Source organism: Lasioglossum baleicum, chromosome 8 (genome assembly GCF_051020765.1).
Source record: "Lasioglossum baleicum chromosome 8, iyLasBale1, whole genome shotgun sequence".
Taxonomy (NCBI): domain Eukaryota; kingdom Metazoa; phylum Arthropoda; class Insecta; order Hymenoptera; family Halictidae; genus Lasioglossum; species Lasioglossum baleicum.
The window spans coordinates 16,201,522-16,215,202 of record NC_134936.1 but is presented as its reverse complement, the minus strand read 5'-3'; the positions used below and the strand labels follow the sequence as shown (position 1 = coordinate 16,215,202).

The 13,681-nt window shown below is 44.4% G+C and overlaps 2 protein-coding genes across 24 annotated transcripts in view; one reads left to right on the top strand and one right to left on the bottom strand.

Annotated features, from left to right (window-relative positions):
* The window catches only part of Foxp (forkhead box transcription factor P), a 245,951-nt gene extending 240,701 nt beyond the window's left edge, over window positions 1-5,250 (top strand). For 18 of the 21 annotated variants that reach the window (XM_076429003.1, XM_076429012.1, XM_076429013.1 and 15 more), the window contains 3 exons: window positions 41-116; window positions 417-529; window positions 906-5,250. In XM_076429003.1, the coding sequence (XP_076285118.1) occupies window positions 41-116; window positions 417-529; window positions 906-1,137 (421 nt within the window). In that variant the 3' untranslated portion in view covers window positions 1,138-5,250. The remainder of the gene's footprint in view (window positions 1-40; window positions 117-416; window positions 530-905) is intronic. The other 3 variants (XM_076429007.1, XM_076428996.1, XM_076429002.1) reach the window with 1 other exon arrangement.
* Window positions 4,397-13,069, bottom strand: LOC143211384 (uncharacterized). 3 transcript variants are annotated; one of them, XM_076429018.1, is made up of 10 exons: window positions 12,828-13,069; window positions 12,418-12,636; window positions 11,771-11,967; window positions 10,867-10,989; window positions 8,311-8,600; window positions 8,028-8,238; window positions 7,834-7,959; window positions 7,555-7,778; window positions 7,112-7,445; window positions 4,397-6,709 (listed from the first exon to the last, which is right to left on the bottom strand). In XM_076429018.1, the coding sequence occupies exons 2-10, from the start codon at window positions 12,633-12,635 to the stop codon at window positions 6,504-6,506; spliced, it is 1,929 nt and encodes a 642-aa protein (XP_076285133.1). In that variant the 5' UTR covers window position 12,636; window positions 12,828-13,069; the 3' UTR covers window positions 4,397-6,503. The 3 variants fall into 3 exon arrangements, with proteins under 3 accessions (XP_076285133.1, XP_076285134.1, XP_076285135.1); XM_076429019.1 differs by lacking the exon at window positions 12,828-13,069 and having other exon boundaries at window positions 8,311-8,554; window positions 12,418-12,595; XM_076429020.1 differs by lacking the exons at window positions 11,771-11,967; window positions 12,828-13,069 and having other exon boundaries at window positions 12,418-12,623.
* Window positions 13,070-13,681: the final 612 nt, after the last annotated feature.

The window sequence follows — 13,681 nt, the reverse complement described above, 5'->3', positions numbered from 1 at the left end:
ACAACGATCACTAATCGAATTTTCTCTGTCGATCATGTAGGGGTGTCCCGTCGAAGAGTCCAACCCTAACGCACAGCCCGACCATGTACGGTGAAGCTTTGAACGCCAATCTCCAGGTAACTGTTTACAATTTACCGGTGTCTCGTCGATAGACTGCGAGCTTCTCTTTATTCATACAAACTGTCATGAATTTCATGTAAATTTTCTATTATTCGGAAAACGAATGATCTTGAAAATAGCATTAAGATATTTCTGTTTGATTCCAGTCTCTCCGAAGTAACACACGGATATAAAATATATTTATATATTTGTGTATCAAGATACGCAGTCTATTCATTAATATTAACGTATCTTTCGTAGCCTCAATGATAGGTAACCGAACGACTATACTGACTAACCATCTAATGCAATTTGAGTATTTCCAGGCGGCCCTCGGGGACTCTAACATGGGTTTTCTAAACAACTCGATGTGCACGTCGACGACAACGAGCCCCGACAAGGAGCACGTGTTAGCCCACAACGACTTAATGTGAGTGCGAAAATCTGTCATTAGATTGCACTGAAAAATGTTCACACGACAACAACAAACAACGATAAATCGTTTAGCGATGTAGAATCCTTCTTGCTACAATGTCCTCAATCGTAAAAGATTTATTCCGACTTAAAGGGTACTCGCTCAATTAGGTGAACCACTCTGTAGATTTTGCTTGAACTGTTCGTGACGGGTCTGTTAAAATTAGTATGGCTGGTAGAGGAGATTGATCTTTCATCTATCGCTTTTGATTACTGAAACAGCGCATCTTTGCATTATCGAGAAATGAGAGGGCGAGAAACGAGTGTACCCTCATAATCGAAGGGTTTGAAGATGTTCGAAGGGACTAACCGATGATTGTCGACACCTGTAGGTCACCGTTGGATGAACCAGCCGTGCACATAAAGCAAGAAGGCCAGAGCCCGGAAGGAATAAAACGGGAACTGGTCGACGCGCCGATGGAGCCGGAAGGTGAGGACGACCAGGTGGACGAAAGGGAATACCCGGAAAGTCACGGGCACGATTCGGGCCAAGACGAGGACATGGCGGAGGACCTATCGATGGCGCCTGACATCATGACTCCAGAGGATCAGATGGAGGCGTAGTATCGTTCCTCGAGCTTCGAATAGGTTCGAGCTGTCGCTGCTTCGAGGCCTGCGAGCGAGCGAAGAACGACGATGTTTCCTGTTGCTCGCGGACAACGAGCCGACAAATAGCCGGGGAAGAATGGGCGAGCAAGCATTGGACGAAGAGGAACACTAATCGAAGAACACGATGAAGCCCCCCATTGGACCATCCTCCACTCCTCCTTCGTAAGAGACCCGCTACTCATCATATCCGATGCCGTGACGCTTTCGAAACGGTGTCACACAGAAAAAAAAGGTAAAAACGTGTAGAACAGACGACGACGAAGAAGAAGATGAAGAAGAAGAAGAAGAAGAAAGAACGAACGGAACACGGTGCGCAACGTAGACTGTGCGCGAGATCGGTCGCGGCGAAACGTCGACGAGAGTCGACGGTGTTTCGCGATCCTTCGATCCATATCCTTACTCAAGCAATTGCGAACAACGATGTATTTTCTGTTCTTTCCTTCCGTTTCATTTCGGAACCGCGGTTATATCTATATACATATACATAAAAATATATACATATACATATGTATCTCTCTCTCTCTTTCTATCTCTCTTTCGTGTACATTGCATTAGCGAGTAAATGAAGAAGGGAAAAACGAATTATATCCGCGATTCGAGCGAATCCTTGGACAGACAAGGAGCAAAGAGAGAAGATCCCGTCGTCGTGACTCGTTTCTTACTTCCGGTACACAGTATGCGCGCGCGTGTACGCACGGGCGCGTGTCTCCGCGAAGTTGTGCAATTAGCTTCTGGGGTCTTTGATTGCTCGTCGATCAGGTTCTATTCCGATTTGTTCCGTTTTGCGAGGCGTCTACGGTTCTCTGTAGGCATCGAAATAGCGAAAGACACGCGATCGAGTCTCGAGCGAACGGCAGAGAGGCTGATGCTGGGTTTTAACTATTAAGGAGTAAACTCGTGAGGCTGTGGCGGTGCCGGGCACTCGCGGGAACGACTGACACTTAGTCTTTAATAATGTATCGCGGTTAAAATTTAAGAAATCGTGAGGATCAAAATCTCTCTCTCTCTCGTGTAAAATTGCGAGCCGAACTCTCCGCGTCGATCGGAGCCCTATATCAGACACGTAACATTAAGGGCCCGTCCGTAAGCTGCTCCGACGCCTAGCACTGTGTATAGTTTAGAGGAAAAATTAATTCGTAAGTAGTTTCGTGTTTTTTCCTGCACGAAGAAAAGGGAAACGAGACGCGTGCACGTGCGCGCGATTTTTTTTACCGTGGAACACAATTCGAGATTCTCGATTAGATGAGAGGAGAAAATTTTAGGCGAAGTTACGACGAGTAAGAAACGAGACGACGCGAGAGGGAGCGAACGGAATGCAGGCGAAGCGGATGGCACGAACACTTATAAATAAATTAAATTACTATGTATGCATATGCATAAACATATATTAATACGTATACGTATCGGAATTATAAGAAATTAGATGTCGATGGCCCCGTTCTCCCTCGGATAAAAAAAACAAACCAACCCCCCACACCAAAAACCCCACCTGTCCCGCGTAATCAAGCTCGGTTCCGAATTTTCGAAATAGGACTGCGTCCGATCGGACAGAAGCATCGCGTCCAAACTGCGGGGGCCGTGATCGTCGAACTTCGAGGCCCCTGGAAACACGAGTTCGGTCGAAAGCGAGCTCCGCTCGGTGCCCAAGAAATTTTTGTCAAACGGAGATCCATCACGAGTCGCCGATTTTATTTAGCTCGACGCCGCGACGAGCGCTGCACGATTCTCATCGCGCCGCAGCGATCGGAGGACTTGCTCGAGTGTGTGATATATTCCGTTCGACTCGTAGCACAAGAGTGACACGTTTGTTTGTAATATTTTTGTAAATTAATTAGTTCTCGAGGACGGTAGCGCGTGTAGATAGTTCGCAGCTCCTTTACCGCGGGGGTGTGTTAATCGTCGAGGCCTCCGTCGTTGCGGCGTGGTTCCCGTGTGCCTGTGATTAGCAAGGACCTCCTTACACTCGCAAATTTCTATGTTAGAAAACCCCCGTAGTTCGGGGGTAACAGCTTTGTTACTCTTGGACTTTAAAGAAAGTTTTGCAAATCTATAGCCAGTAGATTTTGAACGATAAAACTGTAATTCTTCGGTGACTAGATGATTTTGATATGTGTATTTTCTGATCCACGAAATTTAACTAAAGTCTAAGAGTAACGTTCGTGATTCTGTAACCGATATAACCCCTCGAGCTTCGCGTTTTCATTTTCACATCGTTCGTCGTGCCTATGTTAGTTATTCTGTCCATTCCGGTTGTAAAATAGTTAGACGTTTAAGTTTCGCACAGAATTTCTATAGCATAGCTTTGTACCATCGTCATCAATCATCCTCTTCGTCCAGACTTGCTTTCCTCGATTAGTATTACGTTCCGGACGCAAAGTAACGTGCGCGTTGGTGCATCAGCCGCGACGGTCGTCGAGCTGCATAAAGAGAAACAGATGATGTTAGAGGAAATAAACGAATCGAATAAACTGGTGCAGACTTGGGCTCGCTTTCGCGTAATACTACCTATTACATAATCTAAGTCTATATGTATTGTGTATAATGGATTAAGGACTTGATATACCATAGAAGAAGACTCTCCTGTAAATAGTTGAAAACTCGTCGAGGCATTAGGGATTTGCGAACATTGCGTACATTTTCTGCGGATGAATGAGTTTATCGATAGTGTGGTATATAAAAGTCTATATATATATATAAATATATATATTATAAATATATACATACACGATCACACACGGACACATACACCACAGGAACACGAATGCGTTTCGCGTATCCCGGCTGCATTTAATTTTTACTTTTGAAAAGAATAATACAATCTCGAATTTCCCGAGGACGAAGGCGATGACCGTCGATTCTCACGAGCCGGCAGCTCGAAGACAGAGCGAAGACACTTTCTCGTTTGTAGGAAAAAACGACGAACGGGTCGTGTCGCGGACGATGATCGCGCGAACGAGACGAGAAACCACGAATCGATCGATCCGCCGGAACAAGGGGATCGATCGATTCCATTTTGAGACGAAAAACGAAGGCAGAAAAATGCGAAGGAAAAGATAGCAAAAAAAACGGAATAAGAAGGAAATAACACAATAGCACGAGAGACCGTAAACGACGTTTTTTCGTTTTCACGAACTTTTGTATAGTAGGCCGCTGTTACCTTGCGAATATTCTATATTGTACATGTTTAAACGTTCCCTGTTATGTTTGTTGTATATTTCGGATAGGTCTGTAAAGAGATGTTTAAATTTTTCGTACAAGAGCGTAGGAAATGTGGACGGGACTTAGAGCGTACACAACCACTCCGGTTTCATCGATTCAAGAGAATCCGATTCGCGGTTTTTTCCCTCGGCCGGATAATACTTTCGCGGTACAACTGTTTTTTTTTTAATTCATCCTCTGACTATCTCTCTTTCTCTCGAGTCGACGATCAATTAATTTCGAGGCAGAATTTGTTAGGGGCGCGTGCAAACGAGGCACACTGCCGGTCATATCAGATTATTCTAGGGGTATCGGACTGAAACGGCGAGCGCCGCGCGCTTTAGATGTTTGAACATTCGAGCAGTTTGATTTCACTCGGGAACACAGCATGGAACACCGCGTTGGACGCGCGGTGACGAACAAAACTCTTTCGTCGTCTCGATCTACTGTCGATCGCGAGTCGCCGAGGCGCGCGAGGATCTATTTTTTCAGACAACGGTGTACGAATCGGTGGACGCGTTTTTCTCGGACTCGTTTTTTGGAATTGTTCTCGTTGTGTAGGTCGGATCACGAGCGTCTGATTCGCTATACGAATCCTTCAGTATTATCCTGTGCCGTACGAGACAGATGGGGGGAAAGGGGAATGACAAAATCGAGAGACAAATAACGAAACGAAAGAACGAACGATAATGTAGCCGAGCAGAAACGAGGAAGTTCTTGAATGCGATCCGAGCTCTTAGAATTTAAATTCGACGAAAATTCCTAGAACCTTATCGTCTGGATTATTTTATTAAGTATTGTATGATAAGTTGCCTTGTAAAAATGTACCGATTTTACCAAGAAAAATTAAATGTGTTACTAAAAGAAAAACCAACCAGTTTGAGCTGTTTCATCGAACCTTTTTTTCTCGCCGGCAGAAAAAAGGTGGCGGAGGATCTAGCGGTTTTCTTATCGATTTAAGTAGTGTAATTGTAAGTGATCGAGAGCTATATAATTTTCACTGTACTTTCTTTGTATAAGACTGACATCGTTTTGTATATGCTTAAAGATGAAGAAAATACGATCCTGTTAGGTACGACAAGATTTATACACGTAAATCGATGTGTTTCACGATATAAATGTGTTTAGAATGACGGGAAGGACTTATATCATACTGTACATAGAGGACTTAAGGAATCGCATTTTCTAGCTCGAATTAAGCACTAGAAATAAGTCTTTATCTAATAGAATCGTCTTGAAAAGATAATAAAACAGCAATTCGTGAACATATTGAGGATCCAAAGCTGTCTAAACTGTTTGTTTCCGAACTCCTTGTTTGTCATATTTAATAAAACAACTGCAAACAATTTCATTCTTTCCTTCAGACTTCCATATTCATCAGACAGTTCTTCCTGGCTCAGATACTCGAACAATTGGTTGCTTCAATCACACGTCAGACTACCAAAATAAAACTCATTCTGTACGCAGACTTAAGTATCACAGTATCTGGTCGCTGATAGGTATATCTCGTCGATGACTTCGTTACAAGAAATCTTAAAGTGATCGATAAGCTACCGTGTGCTGGTACAAAGTACCGACAGCTGACAAAGGTGAAATCGTTTTAGCTCTAATCGATAAAATACCCTTGATCCCTTCCCCACTTGTTTACCATCCCTATCTTCCCGTCTCTGTAGTTGCTCAAGGCAATTACGAAAATTAAGATGATTAAAGAAAAAGATCAATGATCAAAGAAACTAACATTCAACAGGGGAGGAAGTAATATACGTATATATTGGATGATATTATCGCAAAAGACGTCGGTGTTAACAAAAATGTATTGAATGATAGGACCATTTTCATATCAGATCGATGATCCATTGATATCTCTTATCACCGGATTATACTCGTCACGCAACCGCCTAAAACAAATTGCTACTAAAACATCGCACGCTCGTTACTACTAAAATACTGTTTTATTCGATTATAGTAATAGCTTGGAATATACACCATTTGAACAAGAGAATTCTCGACCATTGTAAAAATAAAAACTTCAAATCGACTGCCATTTACCATCGCGCCGGAATCGAACGTAATTTCTACGACTGTCCTGAACGGAACACGCTGAATAATCTCGTACAATTTGATTACTCCTGATCGACTGGAATTGGCTGTTCGTCTCTCTGTGGCGCGTCGATTTGGTGCAATTGACTGGACACCAATTCCCATTTCGACGTCCACGTGGGTTTCTCCATTTCCTGCGTGTTCACCTCCTCTATCAGATTCATCAGCCTGATGAAAAACTCGTTGAGCTTCGCCGCCGTTCCCCTGCGTAGCTTGTGGAAATTTTTATCTGCAACCGAGAGTTATTTGTTTACTATCCAACTCGGGTATAAATAATTCAAAATGGTACAAGAAACGAGACAGTCTCACGACGTCGAGACACGCCATATGCTGGCCACGATTGTCGATAATATTAATAGCACGACATAATGTGTCTCGTGAATCAATATTTCTGGCGATTGCCTGTGTGTCATGCGCTGCCGAGGAACTTTGACGTATGACAGTTGTATACAAGACCCTCATCAAATATACAACAACTGGAAATAGATATTCATAAAGTGTCCGTGACAGTTCATAATCATTTCATTGCCTGCTTAGCCTCTACACTATGTTTCAACTGACATCTACCACTTTAGCAGAAGCATGGAAATCTACTCAACAACCTATTACATCGAACAATAAACATATTTACTGGAAGGATAAAAGGAACTTTTGATCCAGATGCTCTGTTGCGTGAAGCTAGCCATGAAACGTTTCGTGATCAGGCTCTGACTCTCAGCGGTCATCGGTCTCAGCCGAGTGATGAATCGTAGAAGATACTCCAACAGGTATCTGTTGCAGGCAGACAACTTCTCGAGACATCGCTGAGGCTTGGAACCCCAGACCACGACGTAACTTAGGCTGTCTATGTCGAGTAGCGGCCGCTTCAAGGTTTCCAGCCACTCGAACAGCAAACCTGACAGGACGTCCAAGTCGGTCTCCATCTGCAGCCTCTGCCAGGCTGTGGATCTATGATTCAGATCCGCCTGAAAAGAGCATCTCTGACCACTTTGATTCTCTTTAATTTATAAGCGTACATACTATCAGCTAAATCTATTTCCAGATTTCACAGAGAAATTTCAGCTAGCTTAGCACCTGGTAGTCCTGCAAACGCTTCTTCGTCTTATCAGGCAACGTAGCATTGTCCTTGATCAGAGCTCTGATCGCCTCTTCGGTGCTCACACTTTCGAAAGCTGCGTTCTGAGCCGCAGCCTTCAGATCCATGTGCGACTGGATCTCCTTGTAGCAGTCGTTGTCTATCAAATCCTGACAATGGATCCCATCACCGAGGACATCGTCCACACAGCTGTCGTCGAGACCTTCAACAAGGAACCTGTCAGTCTTTTCTCGTGAAATAAACTCGGATAAATTCACCTGGATAAGTAGAATCGCAAGATGGAGTGTCTGGAGAGGTGCAAAACACGTCGCTCAAACGACCAATGTCGTCGGACGTGTCCCTAGAAGACGCTTGACTGCCACTCGCACAGGCTTTCGCAGAACCTGGAAAATTGTCGCGAAAAATTGATCCGCTGGTCTGATAGAATCAATTCGTTTACGATGTATCTTACTCGAACAGTCGAGAGACGAATCGGCAAGAGACTCGGCCCACGAATACGAATGTCTGATGTTCCCCTTGCTGTCCCGCAATTTCTCCAGCACGTGAGAGATGAATTTGTGTGCGAAGGACGTGCTGGACACCTCGAACTTAATCTCGCAGGGTGAGTTGTCCTCGTGGCAGTCGCACAGCTGGAGGATTCTCTCGCAAATCACGAAGATGATCTGCAGAGACGTTCGTCAAGTGAAAATTTTAGAAAAATTGTATCTGTTCTGTGCCGCGAAAGTTACTGGGACCTTTGGAATGTGTTTGAAGGCGCGCTGCTCGTAGCCATGAAGAACGTTGTGCTGTTTCTTCAGGTGCGACTGCAGGCTGCAGGACTTACGGTCCCCTATAGCGCTGCTCAAAGGGAACACTACCATCTGAGGAAGGACGAAATGCTCGAATTCCTGGATACAGAGTATCTGTCCCCGCGTCTGTATCGCGGATGGCCGTTTCATACGAACGAATCTAATGGCGTCGTTCGCTCGCACACGAAGACTGTAAATAAGGTAGCACGCGATCAGAACGCCGGTTCTGCCTAGGCCTGAAAGAGTAATTTTTCTTCGTCAACCGAGGTCTCGTCGTTAATCAAACCATCAGGTGAAAGAAATCAAGGAAAGTGGAACTGCATTCCCTAATAGATCGCTTCTTGGGATCTTTATTCACGCGCCCCCGGCCATTTGAACGATTAAGATCGGACGAATGGAATTTTTATTCAACTCCTGACTAAATCGAAGATGTGTATATACGTTCGATTCGCGACTACTAGAACAGGTAGTTTATTTCCACCCTTCAGTCTACAATTTGTTAGAGTACAGTATTCTGCCTTCATGCATTGTCGATTTCCTATAAGAAAACTGTCATGCCTACCCTACTCTAGCTGTCCCAGCTGACACTATCCACGTTTTCCCGACGTGTACTGCAATTTAGATCGACAATTACGGATTAATCCGTTAGGATTACATAATGCACTCAGCAAATAAGCAAGCTTTCCCGATAATCAAACAGTGTCTACTCTATAGGTGTCGCAAAGTAGCGGAAAAAATCGCAGAATCTGCTTCAGTGGTCTCTACAGTCGCGTTGCCGGTCGCACGTGCTCGAATTGCAGGCCGTATTCGTTTCCACGTAATTTACGGGCATCGATCGGCAGCTAATTGTAGGAGCAAATTACGTGCCAGTGAATCGGAACCGGATGCGGTAATCGTTGCCGACGAAGTACCGGAATGAGCAAGAGTTACGAGGTATCCGGCGCATAATCACTCGACGACGTCGCGGTATGTATTTCATTCGCGGACATTTGGCCCGGCTAATATGTGTCCATCCTGCCGTAACCTAATCGCGGAGAGGTACACGCGAGGCACGCGCGGAATTTCGGCGAACGGAATTAAATTGTCGCTCGACAACGCTGCCCGGGAATACGTTCCGCGAAGAATTTCAATTATCCGCGAAACATTCCACGCGATAAATGTCGCTGTTTCATGATCGGTCGAAACTAACTCGCGATATACGAAGGAGCACGATCGAAACGGTGAAACCGTTTCCCCAAAAAATTCGCGTATTTAATAACTGCAACAAAATGAAAGTGCTAATCGCCTCTTAAGCTCGAATAAACGTGAACAAACAAACATTGAATTTGTAGAAAATGGTTGCATTGGTTCAGGAAATCCATACTAAACGAAAGTTGTTTCATTCCGCCCGGTATAAGTTCGCGTGGCTGATTCGCGAATGTTGTTGGATCGACAGTCGAATAAGCATGAGGAAACTGTAACTTTTATGAATGTTAAGTATGCACTGCTCGAGGACCTCTGTTCTCGGATAACCCATCGATCCATTAAATCGAGCCGAGCGCGCTCGGGTTTCTGAACTTGTGCTGTGCGTGCGCAGTATCGCCGCGCCGGGATCTCTGCGGTTTTCTGAATCGCGGCTATGGTTTTTCAACAACTTCCTAGTTTCGACGTTCCCGTGGCGTAAAGTTGTTACTCATAAATAGAACCGCAGTTACGCCCCAATTCCTTATCTAGCTTTATCTATTTTTCGTGCGCGCGAATTCTCTTAAAGGAATTGAACGGGCCCTGGTTATGGTTGCCGAACACGCTCTTTTGATCGGATGACTCGCAACGAAAGTGGCTATTAAATCTCGATTAATAAATAAAATTATTGCACCCCGTCGCAGCTAACTGCAGCCCTAGCTGATGAGATTTGCATCATAAGGAACGATGCACTTCGATAATAACGATCGGGCAAATTTTTTGGATATATGCCTACGTTCGCGATGCAACTGGGTTAATTGAAAAAATATTGTAATTTCGTCAGGCCAAATGAGCCAGCCTTCGATATAAACCCTTCCTAAACTGCATCGCGAGCTCCGATTTTTGCAACCGCGGTTCACTCGAAAGTTCAAGGGAATGTTATGCATAGCGAATGCAAAAATCCCGATGCACCTGGTTGACTCCGTGTCCTGCGGCACGCAATGCGCCAAAAGCAGTCTCGCGGCTTTAGAACGTGTGAAACCCTTAGATCGATACATTTAAAGGTTACAAATTGCTGATAAGGATGCACTGAGGAGCGAGCGCGAAACCTTTGATAATCTGCTCGAATTAAAAGGAAGCCCCTGGACTCCAGGGGCGGTGATAAGGCGGTGCACCCTCACCTCGACTAGGCTAGCCCCTAACTTCTGTACAACAGTTCCACAGAATCGGGTTCACGCGACCGTTTTAAATCTAAAACGGCCTCCTCGAAAATGGTTGCACGAATATCTATATCGGGTCGATGCATTCTCTATGTAGTCGGTGAAAAAGAAATCGATTTACCAGCGTGACAGTGGATCGCTACTCTTCCTTCTTGAACCCCGAAGGCCACGACCTTGACCATATCCAGAAGCTTGCCCATGGTCGCATCCCCGTAGTCCTTCAACGCGAAATTGTAATAGTAAACTGCAACAGATCCGTGAGAACGTGCTGTTCAGAGACCTTGAACGAACTTTTCGAGCCCGCGGGGAGGAGACAGCCCGCGGAACGGTTGCTAGTCTACACCCCAGAAAACTTTCGTTTCCTCCGCATGGATACACACGGTGTGATTTTGCTGCATTGCATGCAATCGCGCACTCCGAAGAGCCTCTTCGATCTGACTCGCGGAGAACCGAGCCGGTATCCCGGCTGCGCTTCAAACGGCTCGCAAGGACAAAACCACCCCCTTGATCGACTCAATTTCATTCTTAAGTAGCTACTATCCCCGCCGATATGAACCTTTCTATCATTTCTCATCGACATTCTATTTCCGACCCGTCTAGTATATTGTCCTTAAACCTCGAAAGGAGGAACACTTATAATGCAAAGAATGTGATGCTGTAAAAGTAGGGGGATAAAAATACATCGGAAAAGGGTACCACCGGTTTTGCCCAACGAGGAAACTACAAAACTGTAATATCGGGGGACGAAGTGGGCGAGAAGTTAATTGATAAAGTGTTCGACGTGGAAACTGTAAAATGTAGAGCCTGTTTTATTTGAGAAAAAGTGTGTTGTTCGACATAAAAGATGTGGAATGTAGAGGCTGTTTTATTTTAGCAGAGTCGTGTTGAAAAAATATAGGGATGAAGAGGGTAATCTGTTCACTGATTATCGAATTCGAAACTTCGGAAATTGTTTTTTGTGTTGGCGAATGTTTGGGATTCTTTATTGGTGATATATATGGGTGTTCGAATGCTTTAATACCTACTGCCATTTTTCATGAAGACGTTGGGGTCGTAGGTGAAACCACTCGGCTCGAGTGGGCCACCGCAGCTCGCATGTTCCCCCGGCGTTTGCAAGTTTATTATAGTTTTTATGCTCCACCCTTGAAATTGCGCAATTATATCTTTTTTTATTATCTGCCCGGTGTTCGGCCGTGCCATCGCGAGAACGTCGTCCGTCACCCTATGGATACGATCAACCCTTACAACCATGTCCGAATCCGTTCTTCGTGATCGAAGAGGGAAGAGGAAGTGAAAAAACGAATAGGACAAAGGTGGCCCTAAACGGTGAACTACGTCATTGTATATTTAATAGCATTTTGGCGGAAAATCGATTGCCAGGAACTGATCCCACGCCATTACATACATGTATTTAACAATGTGCTATATTTTATCGCGCGGCATTGAGTTTAATTTTGTCTATTCAGGGGAGGGAAGCTAATAGTCCCGTAATTATGACCGATTCAGTTTTTCATATTATAGATAATTAATTAAATACTTCAGAAAAGAGGTAGTAAACTATTCGATAGTACAGCTGCGGCGATTTAGATTTAAGTGGTTTGAAGATTGTGAAGATTCGGAGTTAAGGGGTGAAAGGTGGACGGGATTTAATGAATTTCTAGAGATGCCTTACCAATGCGAAAAGATGCTCTGTATAGCCATGTGCACGGGTGGCCATGCTTTCGGGTTTTCATATTTGCACCTGGATCCACCGCAGAAGATCGCGCACTGTATAGCCGGCGGCGTGAACTTTCGCAAGTTTTCGGAAAATTTATTGTAGCCTGCCTGGACCTCGAACAGATCCACTTGCCCCGCGAGAAGACCAGCCGGCACCAGTGAAGTTACATCCATTCTGAAACCGTTCAATTTCATTTCGATTCACCACCAACTACAACAGCTCTTCCAAAACATCTATACTCGACTTTAAATGAAAATAGAATGTCCCAATTTCCATTAGTCGATCTTGGCGCGGTCTCGTAAAATTTTTCAAATACTTTCAAAAGTGTTTCCCGTTAATTTCGAATTTGTTTCGGCCGCACTTACATGTGTCAAAATGATCACGCGCTTCCCATCCATCTCATTGCCGTCGGTATTTAAATCTCCCCCGAATCCCACCCCCGTCTCTCCCTCTCGATCGCGTTCGATAATTCCAGAAGAACTTTCTTCCAACGATTTTCTTTACTGAGGAATGCACGACAGATCGTAATGATCAATGCAAAAAAGCACTTTGCGTACTGGGGTAAGCGCATAGCGACTGGTACTCCCGATACCATTACACTACTTTATCTATTGTTCTATCACAGTGATTGCGCCTGCGTCAAGTTCACTGACTACGGGACCGCTTTCGTTTCATTCCACCCCCATCGTAACCCGCCAACCGCTAATGCTAACTAAAACCACCCCCAGCTAATATTCGTCCAATAAATAATTGAATTCTTTGGACAAGCCACAGTCGTTTCAATCTTCGAATAACAACGAAGCTTCCTCAACTATTAGCAGACAAATTTTAGCGCCGGGGGTTGGGGAAGATCATACCAGATTAATAAAGAAGTAATACTTCTTCTTAATTCCCTTTCTGTTGTCATAGATATCTAACAGTGACACGCAAATCGCTTTCGTTTCATTCCACCCCCATCGTAACCTGTCAACCCCTAATGCTAGCTAAAACCAACCCCAGCTAATATTCGTCCAGTAAATAATTGAATTCGTTTCAAACTTCGAATAACAACGAAGCCTCTTTCACTATTAACAAAGAAGTAATACTTATTCTTAATTTCCATATAGATATCTAACAGTAACACGCGAATCCGCATATAGAAGAATAATTGCTCCGTAAAACGAATATTCATTTCCTTACTTTCCACACTATGTAGAATTTCTTTTTTCTTGCAGAAATC

Excerpts from the sequence above, each read along its gene's own strand:
- LOC143211384 (XM_076429018.1), bottom strand. The coding sequence starts at position 12,635 with ATGGATGTAACTTCACTGGTGCCGGCTGGTCTTCTCGCGGGGCAAGTG. Across the intron at positions 10,990-11,770 it reads CGTCTTCATGAAAAATGGCA|TTTACTATTACAATTTCGCG; the intron begins GTAGGTATTAAA and ends GATCTGTTGCAG. Across the intron at positions 7,446-7,554 it reads AGCGTTTGCAGGACTACCAG|GCGGATCTGAATCATAGATC; the intron begins GTGCTAAGCTAG and ends TGCTCTTTTCAG.